The sequence below is a fragment of the Saimiri boliviensis genome, chromosome 12 (genome assembly GCF_048565385.1).
Source record: "Saimiri boliviensis isolate mSaiBol1 chromosome 12, mSaiBol1.pri, whole genome shotgun sequence".
Classification (NCBI taxonomy): Eukaryota; Metazoa; Chordata; class Mammalia; order Primates; family Cebidae; genus Saimiri; species Saimiri boliviensis.
The window spans coordinates 88104638-88117002 of record NC_133460.1 but is presented as its reverse complement, the minus strand read 5'-3'; the positions used below and the strand labels follow the sequence as shown (position 1 = coordinate 88117002).

The 12365-nt window shown below is 55.4% G+C and overlaps 2 protein-coding genes across 9 annotated transcripts in view; one reads left to right on the top strand and one right to left on the bottom strand.

Annotated features, from left to right (window-relative positions):
- The first annotated feature begins 892 nt into the window (after positions 1-892).
- Positions 893-7839, top strand: CALHM2 (calcium homeostasis modulator family member 2). Of its 6 annotated transcripts, none has more exons than XM_039465133.2 (4): positions 893-1196; positions 2127-2244; positions 3220-3932; positions 6052-7839. In XM_039465133.2, exons 3-4 carry the CDS (start codon positions 3378-3380, stop codon positions 6466-6468), a joined length of 972 nt encoding a protein of 323 aa, XP_039321067.1. In that variant the 5' UTR covers positions 893-1196; positions 2127-2244; positions 3220-3377; the 3' UTR covers positions 6469-7839. The 6 variants fall into 6 exon arrangements, with proteins under 6 accessions (XP_039321067.1, XP_074238912.1, XP_039321069.1 ...); XM_074382811.1 differs by having other exon boundaries at positions 3148-3932; XM_039465135.2 differs by having other exon boundaries at positions 2529-3932.
- Positions 7840-7889: 50 nt separating this feature from the next.
- The window catches only part of PDCD11 (programmed cell death 11), a 60469-nt gene continuing 55993 nt past the window's right edge, over positions 7890-12365 (bottom strand). For 2 of the 3 annotated variants that reach the window (XM_039465132.2, XM_074382809.1), the window contains 6 exons: positions 11640-11789; positions 11153-11403; positions 10292-10460; positions 9574-9727; positions 8964-9129; positions 7890-8228 (listed from right to left, as the gene is read on the bottom strand). In XM_039465132.2, the coding sequence (XP_039321066.2) occupies positions 8060-8228; positions 8964-9129; positions 9574-9727; positions 10292-10460; positions 11153-11403; positions 11640-11789 (1059 nt within the window). In that variant the 3' untranslated portion in view covers positions 7890-8059. The remainder of the gene's footprint in view (positions 8229-8963; positions 9130-9573; positions 9728-10291; positions 10461-11152; positions 11404-11639; positions 11790-12365) is intronic. The other variant, XM_074382808.1, reaches the window with a different exon arrangement.

Below are 12365 nucleotides of genomic sequence, written 5' to 3'. Positions count from 1 at the left end.
GATAATACCTTTTAGGGAAGGATCTGGGACTGTGTTTGGCACATGCTGGGATCTGAAACAAACAAATAAACAAGCAAAGCCTGGTACGTTTTCTTTCCTTCCTACATGTGGTCAAGCCCAGCTCAGGAAGGCCAGCGCACTCGGCAGCTCCACCATGACGGAACCAAGAGCACTGCAGCGCTGGCAGGCGTCAGGAGTCACCTCCCTCCATGCTAAGGGTCAACCAACCTGTCCCTAGGCCTCACCTCTGCAGCGTTCCTGACCCGTGCGCTTCAGCCCGTATGTTGTGCACTCCCATGGCTGGGGAGCTCATGACCACTTTTAGGGACAGACTGGGCAGCTCTGATTATTACAAAGGGCTTCCTTCAGAAACCTGCCGCCTTGAAATTTCCACCCACCAGTTGGAGTTCTGCCTGCAGGCTTCGGGGGAATCCCAAGGCTCCTGAATTCAATCGTCAATCCTCCAGGGATCCGAAGCAGGTCCCGGGAGTTAGCTATGGGTCAAAGAGCTGGCCGTGGGAATGGTTTGTCCAGTCACTGAGGGAGAAGGGCCATAAGAGGGTGCGGGTCTGGCCCAGAGCATCCTGCGGGGCTCAGCGTGGGACTGACGGCCCCCTCCCTTGACCCTCTCAGGGTCTCCTTCGGCCCGGCGTGGGGTGCTCTTGAAACTGTCATGGGGGGCAGGTCTAGGCCGGATCTCCCCAATGCTTCCACATCCCCACGTGGCCCTCCTCGCTGGCTGGTCACCCTAGTCTCCTTAGGCTGTGGAGCTCGGCAGGGTCCGGGTCCGGGCTGAGGGCGGGGCCAGCAGGGTCCAGGGACGGCGAGGGGCGGGGCGGTGGGACCCTCAGCAGCTGCAGAACAGGCACCGCAACTTCCTCTCGGCTCCCCTCCTCTCGCACCGCCCTCGTCCTCGGGGCCCGCCCTCCTCTGTCTGCGGGCGCCGGGAGGCTGTTTTTCCACTCACTGACGCGCAGACTCCATCCCGCTGTTTTCGTCTCTCTTTTCTGAAGTTAGACTAGTCTGAAGCCGCCACCGGCGCCAGGCCCCCCTGCAGGAGAAAAGCAGGAGGGAGCGACGGAGGGCCTGGCGTGGGCGCACACAGTGGGGCAGCTGCCCTGCACGCCCTCCTGGAGGCCACCTGGAGAGTCCGGCCCCAGGAGGCCACAGCCACAGGTGCCCACAGCTGGCCCCAGGTAAGGAAGGGGCCCTCCCTGGGGTGCGCCAGGTGTCAGGGGAGCATGGTAGGGCCGGTCCCACGCTGCCTCGAGGGAGAGAGCCCCCTAGCTGAGGTTCCCCCCATCCCGTGGGAGAAGGAGCAGTCCTGCCCCTCCCCCAGCCGCCGGTCTCCAGTCGTGACTGATGGTGGAGGAGGTCCCACTGGGGGTCTAGATGTGACCCGTCCCTGGCCTGGGGTCAGTGGTCTCAGAAGAGGGCCTGGCTCATCCTCTGCTCACCTCCCACCCTGTGCAAGTATCTGGTACTCCACTTTGAGCCAGTTTATGAACCCGGGGCACAGGGAGCTAATAGGAGCCTAGACGCCTAGGAGGGAAGAAGATGGGGGAGAGGAGGCTGCCTTTAACCCATTCATCCCCAGCAGTGCTGCAAACTGCCTTACCCAGGAAGTTAGACTGGAAACCCCTGGCTGTGAAGTGGGGGAAGAATCAGATTCCTCCTCCTCCTCCTCCTCCTCCTGTTCCTCCTGGTCCTCCTACCCCAGATTCTTTTCTTGGAGTCCGCATGGCCACATGGCTCTGCCTGAGCCCATCTGGCAGCCCTCCTTGGCAGGGACGGAAGAGGTGATCTAGAGCTGAAGCACGGAGGGGAACAGGGACAGGTCTCTCCGTGTCTGCCACTCACCCCCTCCCTCCACTGGTTAGCTTCCTCTGGCATGGGGAGTTTTGTTTCTCGCCCTCCAGATGGGGAGGACATGGGGCCACACCCTGGCCTGTCTCAGGCTTGTGTGGGTGGAGGCTGGAAAGGGAGTTGGGATAAACTTTGCTGTTGCCCGAGGCCATGGCCACTTCCTGGCAGGCTGCCAGGGTCCGCTGCAGCCCAGACCAAGGCAGAGCGATCTCAATCTCCGGATGGGCTGGGGGCACTGCTCAGCCTTTGCTCTCACCCAGGCTTCCGGTTGCTGGCAGGCGAGATGGAGCGGGGCTGCTGGGAGGCTGCTGGATAGGAGAGGGGTCACAGCTGCGGAAGAGGAGGTTCTCTGGGACACTCGTGGATGAACTCCGCAAGGTCAGTAGGATACAGAAAAAAAAAGGGGGTCACTTAGCGCAGACTCACCCTCGTCCACTCTCCAGGTCTCCGTAGGTTGTGGCTAGAGGTCCTGCTGGGGCACCTCTGTATTTGTTTCGCCTCAGCAAGGCACTTTATCCTCTTCAGGTCTCTGTTTCCTAATCCTTGCAGGCAAGAGAATGGTCCCCACCCTGAAGACAAGACAGCATGGGAGAGATGGGAGGGTTTCACACAGAGCACGATCAGGCATCTTTGATTCTTTTCTTTCCCTCCAACATCCCTAGGAGAGAGCAAGAGTCAGGATGATTTATCCTCTTTTCACTGAGGAGGAAACTGAGGCCCAGAGAAAAGTCATGAAGCGTGATGAGACCCTGAGGTCCTTGCAAAGTCCAGAGATTTTGGCATCTTGCTGTGCTCGCCCCAGCCCACACCGCAAGATCCAGTCTGAGACCCTTAGTCACCAGGACACCCACTCTACCTTTTATACCCTCAAGGCTGAGGCCCTGAGGACATGCCCTGGATTCAAGGAGTCCCAGACCCCTCAGCTAATGTGTGCCACCTGGAATCCCAGAGGGGAAGCCGGTCAGCACCCCACATTCCCTAGCAGCACAGGCCATCCCCGAGCCCTACCCTAGGAGAAGCTCGTGGTGGCAAAAAGATCCTGAGCATTTGAGGCAGGTCACCCAAGCCTGAATCTCAGTCTGCCTCGTATCTGTGACCCTGGCAAGCCCCTCACCCTCAGGAAGCCTTCACTTTCCCTAGTGCATGGTGGGCGCACAGCTCAGCGTGGGACTGTGAGGATGGGGAATGAGGAGTGCAAAGCGCCTGGTGCCCTGGAAGAACTCTATCAACGGTGGCAACTGTCACTTCCCCAGGCCCCCACACTCCTTCCTTTCTCCTCAGCCTGGCCACACTAGCATCTTCCTCAACTCCCGGTTTTCAGATGGAAACACTTACGGGTCATCTGCTCCACAGGAAACACCAGGCCAGCCACACAGGTGGGGATGAAATAGCACAACCACGCCCTGCTGTCCGGCGCCCCCAGCCCACACCCCTTCTTAGTACCACCAGCAACCATCAATCCCGTCTCCTCCCGCCTCCTCTCCTGCAATCCACCTGCCAGGACCGTCACCATGGCAGCCCTGATCGCAGAGAACTTCCGCTTCCTGTCACTCTTCTTCAAGAGCAAGGATGTGATGATTTTCAACGGGCTGGTGGCACTGGGCACAGTGGGCAGCCAGGAACTCTTCTCTGTGGTGGCCTTCCACTGCCCCTGCTCGCCGGCCCGGAACTACCTGTATGGGCTGGCAGCCATCGGCGTGCCCGCCCTGGTGCTCTTCATCATCGGCATCATCCTCAACAACCACACCTGGAACCTCGTGGCCGAGTGCCAGCACCGGAGGACCAAGAACTGCTCGGCTGCCCCCACCTTCCTCCTTCTAAGCTCCATCCTGGGCCGAGCGGCTGTGGCCCCTGTCACCTGGTCCGTCATCTCCCTGCTGCGTGGTGAGGCTTATGTCTGTGCTCTCAGCGAGTTTGTGGACCCCTCCTCACTCACGGCCAGGGAAGAGCACTTCCCATCAGCCCACACCACCGAAATCCTGGCCAGGTTTCCCTGCAAGGAAAACCCTCCCAACCTGACAGACTTCCGGGAGGAGGTCATCCGCAGGCTCAAGTATGAGTCCCAGGTAAGGAGCTGTGCAAGGGAAGCTCCTCTTCCCTAGTGGTGGCTGGTGGGAGGTGTAGGGATGGCCTAGTGCTAAACATGGAGTTGGTCCTCAGGGGCTGAGGTCTGTGGGAAAGCACTGGCGTTAGGTGTCAGAGCTGGTTAACCGGTGCATGGTAGGGTAAGGGCCAATTCCAGACACAAATAAGAGAGAATCTTAGCAATTTTTTTTTTTTTTTACAGTAAATCTCACTTGTATATGGCCACATTAGTTTTAAATATTAAAGGAACATTCTTCTGACTCACACTGGTCCTTAATTCCAATCACAGATAAGCCACTTACCCCAGCCAGACTGAGCATGGGCCCCCAGAAACGTCTGTGATGGGGCCTTGACAGTGGAGTGTGGCTGGCTCCGGGATGAACACATTCCTATCCCAGGAAGGGCCCAGCCCAAATACTGAGTCAGCCTGAAGTGTTGACGACTTAAGGGAAGTCCCTTGGGTCAGGATGGGGTGTTGAATCAGGAAGATGCAGTTGCTGTCCTGAGCCTACGCTGGGCTCTGAAGGAGAGGAGGTTGGTCAAGGGAGAGGAGGCAAGGGAAGAGAACTGGGCAGCAGCAGAAAGTCTCAGCAGAGAGCATTAACTTAGAGAAGCAGTGGGTGAGGGAGAGACAGGAAGGAGCACAGGTTTTTTTTTTTGAGATGGAGTCTGTCTCTTGTCACCCAGGCTGGAGTGCAGTTGTGCGATCTCTGCTCACTGCAACCTCCACCTCCAGTTGAAGTGATTCTCCTGCCTCAGCCTCCTGAGTAACTGGCATTACAAGCACGTGCCACCATGCCCAGCTAATTTTTCTATTTTTAATAGAGACAGGTTTCCCATGTTGGCCAGGCTGGGCTCATGATCTCAGGGGAACACAGGTTTTCTAAAACGTTTTTTCTCTGAGTAAATAAGAAATGTAAACAGAGGCTGAGCACGGTGGCTCATGCCTGTAATCCTAGCACTTTGGGAGGCTAAGGTGGGTGGATCCCTGGAGGTCAGGAATTTGAGACCAGTCTGGCCAATATGGTGGAACCCTGTCTCTACTAAAAATACAAAAACTAGCCAGGCGTGGTGGCGGGCACCTGTAATCCCAGCTACTCGGGAGGCTGAGGCAGGAAAATCCCTTGAACCCTGGAGGTGGAGGTTGCAATGAGCCGAGATCATGCCACTATACTTCAGCCTGAGTGACAGACCAAGACTCCGTCTCAAGGAAAAGAAAAGAAAAATAAACAGAGAAAAGGGTGGAGACAGCACCAGAGCTGGAAGATGGTAGACAAAAAAATGATACTTACTGGATGATCAAATGCCCCCAGATCTCTGTACAGGAGCAAACGGTAAAACAAAGATGACCTTGCTTTTCCTTGCCCTCCAGGCAAGCATTTCAGACAAGCACATGCATGACCTCCAAACACGGCAGATGGTGATGAGAGGAACCAGGCCACGGGGGTTTCAGGGAAGGCACAGGTGCTCCCAGAGGGGCCTTTGAAGGCTTCCCAGAGGTGGCATCTAAGCTGAGCCTGGCAGGTTGAGCTGGTTTTTTTTTTTTTTTTTTTTTTTTTTTTTTTTTTTTTGAGACAGAGTCTCACTCTGTCACTTAGGCTGGAGTAAAGTGGCACAATCTTGGCTCACTGCAACCTCCACCTCCAGGGTTCAAGCGAAACTCCTGTCTCAGCCTCCCAAGTAGCCGGGACGACATGCAAGCACCACCACACCCAGTTAATCTTTTTGTATTTTTAGTAGAGAGGGTTTCATCATGTTGGCCAGGCTGGTCTTGAACTACTGACCTCAGGTGATCCGCCCACCTTGACCTCCCAAAGTGCTGGGATTACAGGCATGAGCCACCACACCCTGCCTGGTGTTTGATGGGGTGAGATAATGGCAGGGGAAGGAGGTGCCCTTAAGGTTGAAGGGGTGGCAGCAGAAAGTGCAGGCTAAAAGCAAGGAGAGTGTGAGTTAAAGGGGGTAAGGAAGCAATGGAGTCACAGCCAGAGGGGCCTGCTTCCCTTACACCAGTGGAAATTACTCCTTCTCCACTTCGCTCTGAGAGGTAGGGCCAGGCAGTTCCTCGCCCCTCCTGAACCCTGCCCGTTCTCTGGCCAGCTCTTTGGGTGGCTGCTCATTGGCGTGGTGGCCATCCTGGTGTTCCTGACCAAGTGCCTCAAGCATTACTGCTCACCACTCAGCTACCGCCAGGAGGCCTACTGGGCACAGTACCGCATCAACGAGGACCAGCTGTTCCAGCGCACTGCCGAGGTGCACTCTCGGGTGCTTGCTGCCAACAACGTGCGCCGCTTCTTTGGCTTTGTGGCGCTCAACAAGGATGATGAGGAGCTGGTGGCCAACTTCCCAGTAGAAGGCACACAGCCGCGGCCACAGTGGAATGCCATCACCGGTGTCTACTTATACCGTGAGAACCAGGGCCTCCCACTCTACAGCCGGCTGCACAAGTGGGCCCAGGGTCTGGCAGGCAATGGTGCGGCCCCAGACAATGTGGAGATGGCCCTGCTCGCCTCCTAAGGAGCTGCTTCCCACCCTCTTTCCAAATGGCACGACTTGGTCCCAAACTGAACCCCACTGCTTGCTCACATCCGTATCAGAAGAGGATTTTTAAAAAACCGTATCTTCTTGGCTGGGGGAAAGGACCACAAGGCAATCTGGGGGTGTGGAGAGACCCAGCAGACAATGGGAGCCCCAGCCAGCAGGACTGGTGGCAGTGAAGCTCACCAGCAGGCTCCTTGATGGTACCATGTGTAGTTAGTGTGTGTCTAGCTGCATAGGAACACCCAGCGCAGCAGTGTGGCCCAGGGAAGCAGTCTCCAGTGCATGCCTTTCGCCTTATTTTATCTATTTAAATTTTTGATAAAGCTTTTCTTACTAAAAGGACTAGCCTGGTGTCTGTGTGATTGAATCGGCCATGCCACAGGAGGCTGGTGGTCATGGGGCCAGGCCCAAACCCCATGCCCTGTGTTAGGGAAGGGGACAGGACTGAAATGGACCACAGGGGTGGCGGTGGTGCAGGGAGTGCCAGGTGTTTAACAGAGGGGAAGCCCCTGATCTCTTTGCACTTGGGTTCTACGATTTGATTTGGTGTGGGGAACAAAGCCTGGCTTTTCTCAGAAGAAAAAGCAGTTTGAAATTTCACGAGTCAAAAGATTCTGTGCTCAGTAGGCAGGACCAGAACTAGCTCTTGTAACCTAGTTCTCATATTTAAGCAGCAGGCCAGCCCCAGCTTCTCCATCCTGCCATCCCTGCCTGCCACCCCCACCGCCTCTAAAACCTCTGGATGCTCTCCCTTGGCCCCGTCCTGCTTCCTGGCATATGACTCAGTTATTTCCCATGGAAAAACTTGCAGGACACTTAAAACTCTGCCAGAGAAAACTTCTAATTCCCTCAGGACCAAGCCAAAAAAGAACTGGCTTCAGCAACTAGCTGAGTCTGTGCTGGTCTCCAAGACGTGGAATATACTAGATATGGAAAGGCTAGGTAATTTGGCCATGGTGGGCCTGGGATAAGATATCATCAGTTTAAGCCAACCCCTGTGGCTTTCCTCAGCAGCCCAGGTTTCTCCATTTTCCCCTCTGAGCTCTGAATTTGTCCTCCTGTCCCAGACTCATAGCCTCCAGTAAAGGGCAGAAGGTACCAGCTAGGCTGAGGCTGAAGGAACCCCCAGAGACTCCAAGATCAGAGGGAAGGTTCCACCGCTGGGAGCCTACTGACCCCTCTGGCTGGACTGACAGCCTGCTAGGCACAAAGGGGGATCCTGACCACAAGACCCTCAGGAGTACCCCCTCCACTCCTGCTCCCCAAGGAACTCCCCTGGAAGAGGGACCTTCAGCTTTTCCAGGAGTCCAGGGGCCTGCTCTCCACAACCCTCAAGAAGTCTCAGATAAGGAAAAAGATGACATAAATTGATACTGAAAATAAAATGAGCAGAGGGGTTAAAAACAATCTCAAATTCCTTTTTATCCTGACAGGATTCCCCTAAGGGTGCTGCAGAAAAAGCAACATTTAAACAGAGTCCTGAGCCAACAGTTTTCCCAGTGCCCAGGCACCCAAGACAGGGCTAGCTGGCCCACTGCTAACAGCGACCTGTGGAGCCAGCCTGCCACTAGTCCTCCACTGAGCTCTTGGCCTCCACATACTCCAGGGCCTTGGCCTTGACTGCTTGCACGTCCTTCTCGGTGCCATGCTGCTTCTCGTAGTCCAGGTAGCGCTTGAAGAAGAACTTCATTTTCTTGGGGGCCAAGCTCAGATGAATGACCCGCTCAAAGATGTCCCTGTTGAGGAGCAGCAGGGTGGCATTTGCCTCTCAGTACCATACCGCATGCTTCCTGGCTAGCACTAACCCACTTGTTCTCAGCCCTGGAACCAGGACCCCCTCCCATCCAGGACTCCCACTTCTATTATCCTTATTAATCCATAATGAACTCTCATGATGCCCTGGGGAGAGGCGCTATCACCTCATCTTCCAGATGAGCAGACAGACACCAGACATGGTAAGGGACTCCTGCCTAAAGCCTTACAGTGATCAGGACAAATCACTGGGATGGGGAACACAGAGTAAGAAACACACATTAAGAGACCTTTTCTCTGAGAAAAGGTCAGCTCGCTGAAGGGCTTGGGTGAGGCACCTGTTCTTTGTGGACCTCAGTCTACTCATCTCTAAACCCTTCCTGTCTTGTGGTGATGCTGGGGGACAAAGGCAAGAGATTGCCTGTGAAAGCTGTCTACAGTGAGCGCCAAGAACAGTGTAATTATGAGAGAAACTCAAGTCTCTTGATTCCCATGCCAGGGACCAGGCTACCTCCTACCAATGGTTTCGGACAGACCAGATGCTGGCCTTTGAAGCAGAAAGAGAAGTTGAACAAGTGAATGTCACGGGGCCTGGGGCATCACACTGAGCTGGCTTTCTAGATTGAGTAAGAGGCCTGGGATGCTGAGCTCTGCTGCGGGCCCAGTGCCTACCATGCCCTCCCCTGAGGAACTCAGCCTCGGCCGGCAGCCCCACTCACCGGACATCCTTCTGGCTGCCATGCTTGATGGTCATGTCGATGTAGACTGACCAGACATCTGTGCGCTTTGGGTAGGTGGTCAGCGTGTTCTCAAAAATGGCTTTGGCCCGCTCTGGGTCCCCCAGCTGAAACTCAAGCTGGGCAAACTTGGCAATGACGTCCACGTCTGCAGGGAGAGGACAGCTCAGAGACCCAACAAGCAGACAGACCCCCTCACCACAAGTGTTCCACAGGAACAGCGTGGGCCTGACTCCTTGCTCTCAGGTCCAAGACAGGTTGTGACAAGAGGGACAAAGCCCCAGAAGGAAGGTGGGGTGGGTTTGGGGCCAAATACACAGACAGGCACTGCAGACACACCACTCTCTGGGCACAGAAGAGGTGGGAGACTCGAGGGGCAACAGAACGAGTGCTAACTGCGTTTTATTCCTCCGTCTCCTGGAGGCTGGCATTTGAAATGTAATATGTGCTGTTACGCTCGGGCACAGAATTGACAGGCAGCGAGATAAAGGCCCTCACAAGGCTCTCCTGACTTCGAAGCAATGCCACGGCCAATCCCTGCTCCCCGATCCTGGAGCGCTCATGGGCTTGGGAGCTGGCAATGAGCACTCACGTTCCTTGCTAGGCAGGCACTCAAGGGCTCGCTGCAGCACACAGTGACTGGCCCCCGCCTGGCTCCTCCGCAGAAGGAAGGCGCCGTATTTGATCCACACAGCTTTCTCCTGCCGGAAACGCTTCAGCATCCGGTTGTAGAGTTCACCGGCTTCCTGTGGGAAAAGGCAAGAGGAGAGAGTGGTACTACAGAGGGGACCAGACAGACAAGCAGCAACACTCATAAGAAGCTAGACTTGGGCTCCCAGACACCAAATCACTCTCAGGGCCTAATGCTAGAGACCCGAGAGGAGCCGGGAGGGAGGCTCGCAGAGAGGCCAGTGGACAGGCACGACACGGTAGAGGGGACACCCTGCTGCTCAGCACCCATGGGAGGGCAGTCCTACTAGAAGAACATGAGAATGACGGGGAGCAGGAGAGACGCCGCTGAAGTGGATGCTGGGCTGGGATGTCCCCTCTGTCTGTGACACCCAGCCAGCAGCCCAGTACAGACACACCAGGGCTCCACTGCCCCTTCACTTCCAAAGTCACTGCTTCCTTCACCTTGACCCCACGGTCCTGAAGAAGAGGTGAAGGAAATAACTTCTCTTACTTCAAGATGAGGAAGTTGGGGCCCAGATGTGGGGTAGCAAGCCCAGGGCAGGACTAGACCCAGAACGCCAGGGGCTCTTCCCTGAGAACTGCTGGGACCCCCAGGAGCTGGTCTGTGGCCCTCCTACCTGGAATTTCTCTGACTTGGCGTAGATGTCTGCCAGGTGAAGAAAAACTTTGAGAGGCTCATTGTACTGCACGGCCCGCTCGAAGACCTTGGTCAGGGACTCCTGAGAGCCATACATGTTCTCCAGGTTCAGCAGAGCCACCCACACGTTCAGCTTCTCCTGCTCTTCTCTGAAGGGACAGCAGTCAGCACAGGAGCTCCATCAGCTCAGCCCAGTGAGTCTCCCACCCCAGCCAGGCAGACCCAGGAGCCACGTCCTCCTCCCAGGCTCTACCCATGTCTTCACATCCCAAATGCAGACCCTAAGAGGCTGTGTCCCCACCACAGCTCCCACAGCATCAGGAACCCCTGCCCCAACTCTGATGGCTTGGTCTCAGTCTCCCCTGGATTCTACCTCCATTCCTGGAAAGGAAGCCCACCAGATCCCAAATGGGCCTGAGATTTGGGCTAGAAGCAGAGTCCTAGGTCTTATTCTCCCTTCAAACTAAGAGGAAAAAGCAAAGGACTGTCTTCCTCATCTCTCAGTTTGGAAAATGGCCACATACAGGGCTTTCACCCAGGTATGTAGTGAGTTCTTTTTTGTACTGTAGTTCTGCTCCAAACTGGTTCCCTTATATAAGTGCAGGGACTCTTGTAAAGGTTACCCTTAGCAGTTTCGGAGAAGACGACTATGAAATATAAATGAGCAGGTCTATTTCACAGATGGCCACATCTATGGCAGAAAGCCTAGGAACCCATGGGCCCCTGGTGGCAGTCACCCAAACTGCTGCTGGCCCTCCTAGGAAGAAATGCCCCACAGGTTGAAAAACCTCCCAGCCCAGAACATGTGGAGACACAGCGCTCCCTGGGGCAAAGCTGAGACCTGAAGGAGATGGTCTTGAGGGCCCTCTCGGCCACGGCACGGGCCTTCTCAATCTCCGTGGCCTGCAGGTGGAAAGCCATGTACTGCAGCCACAGGATGGAGCTGTTAGGGGAGCTGAGCACCAGTCGGTCAAAATCATCTGCAGACTCCGGCTGCCGCCCAGGATCCATCAGCGCCTCCTCAATGCGGGACAGCTCCTTCTCTGCCTTCTGCTTCTCCAACTCCCTTTCTTTCTTGCTTTTCTTTTTCTGCTATAGAAGGCAGAAACACAGTGAGTCATGGGCTCCTCAAGGCCTAGAGGAGGTATGTGGTGGAAGCCACAGGCTGGCTGGGCAGCCCAGGGCTCTATATGTACACCCCCTGGCCTGGGACTGGCTGTTGACCCCTCCCCAACCTACCCAGGAAGACACCCAGGCTAGGAACAAAGCAAAGGAGACCGACACCAAGGGGTCCCTGCCAAAAGGACACGCCCTGGAAAATAGAGCACCGTGGCTTGGTGTGGCTTCTCATCCTCTTCACTATCTGAGCTCTCTGCTAGAGGTGGCAAGGCCGGGGTCAGAGAGTCTAGTCCGACGTTCCAAGCGAAGCCTGAAGACAGCTGCAGCCGGGGCGCTTCTGCTGGCTTGGTTCGCTTCTCCTGGAGGACCACAGAGGCACTGAGGAAAGCACCTGGCTCAGGCTGCTCCCTGTATCTCCCGCCACAGCCCACCTAGAGGAGCACCGACTCCTACCAACCGCAGAGACCCTTCCTCTCCTCTCCTCCCAGGCCATGCCAGGCCCCAGCTCAGTGGGGACACTTTATAGTAGTCACATAAAAGTTTTCTATCTAAATACATTTATTTAGGTAACAAAATTTTAACACACACACAAACATATGCATACCGGAATATAAAATAACAATTAGAGGCCAGTCATGGTGGCTCACACCTGTAACTCCAGCACTTTAAGAAGCGGAGGCGGGCTGATCACTTGAAGTCAGGAGTTCAAGACCAGCCTGGCCAACGTGGTGAAACCCCATCTCTACTAAAAATACAAATATTAGCCAAGCATGGTGGTGCATACCTGCAGTACCAGCTACTCAGGAGGCTGAGGGCATGAGAATTGTTTGAACCCAGGAAGCAGAGGTTGCAGTGAGCTGAGATTGCGCCACTGTACTCCAGCCTGGGAGACAGAGTGAGACTCTGTCTCAAAAAGAATAAGGGTCCCTGTCCTC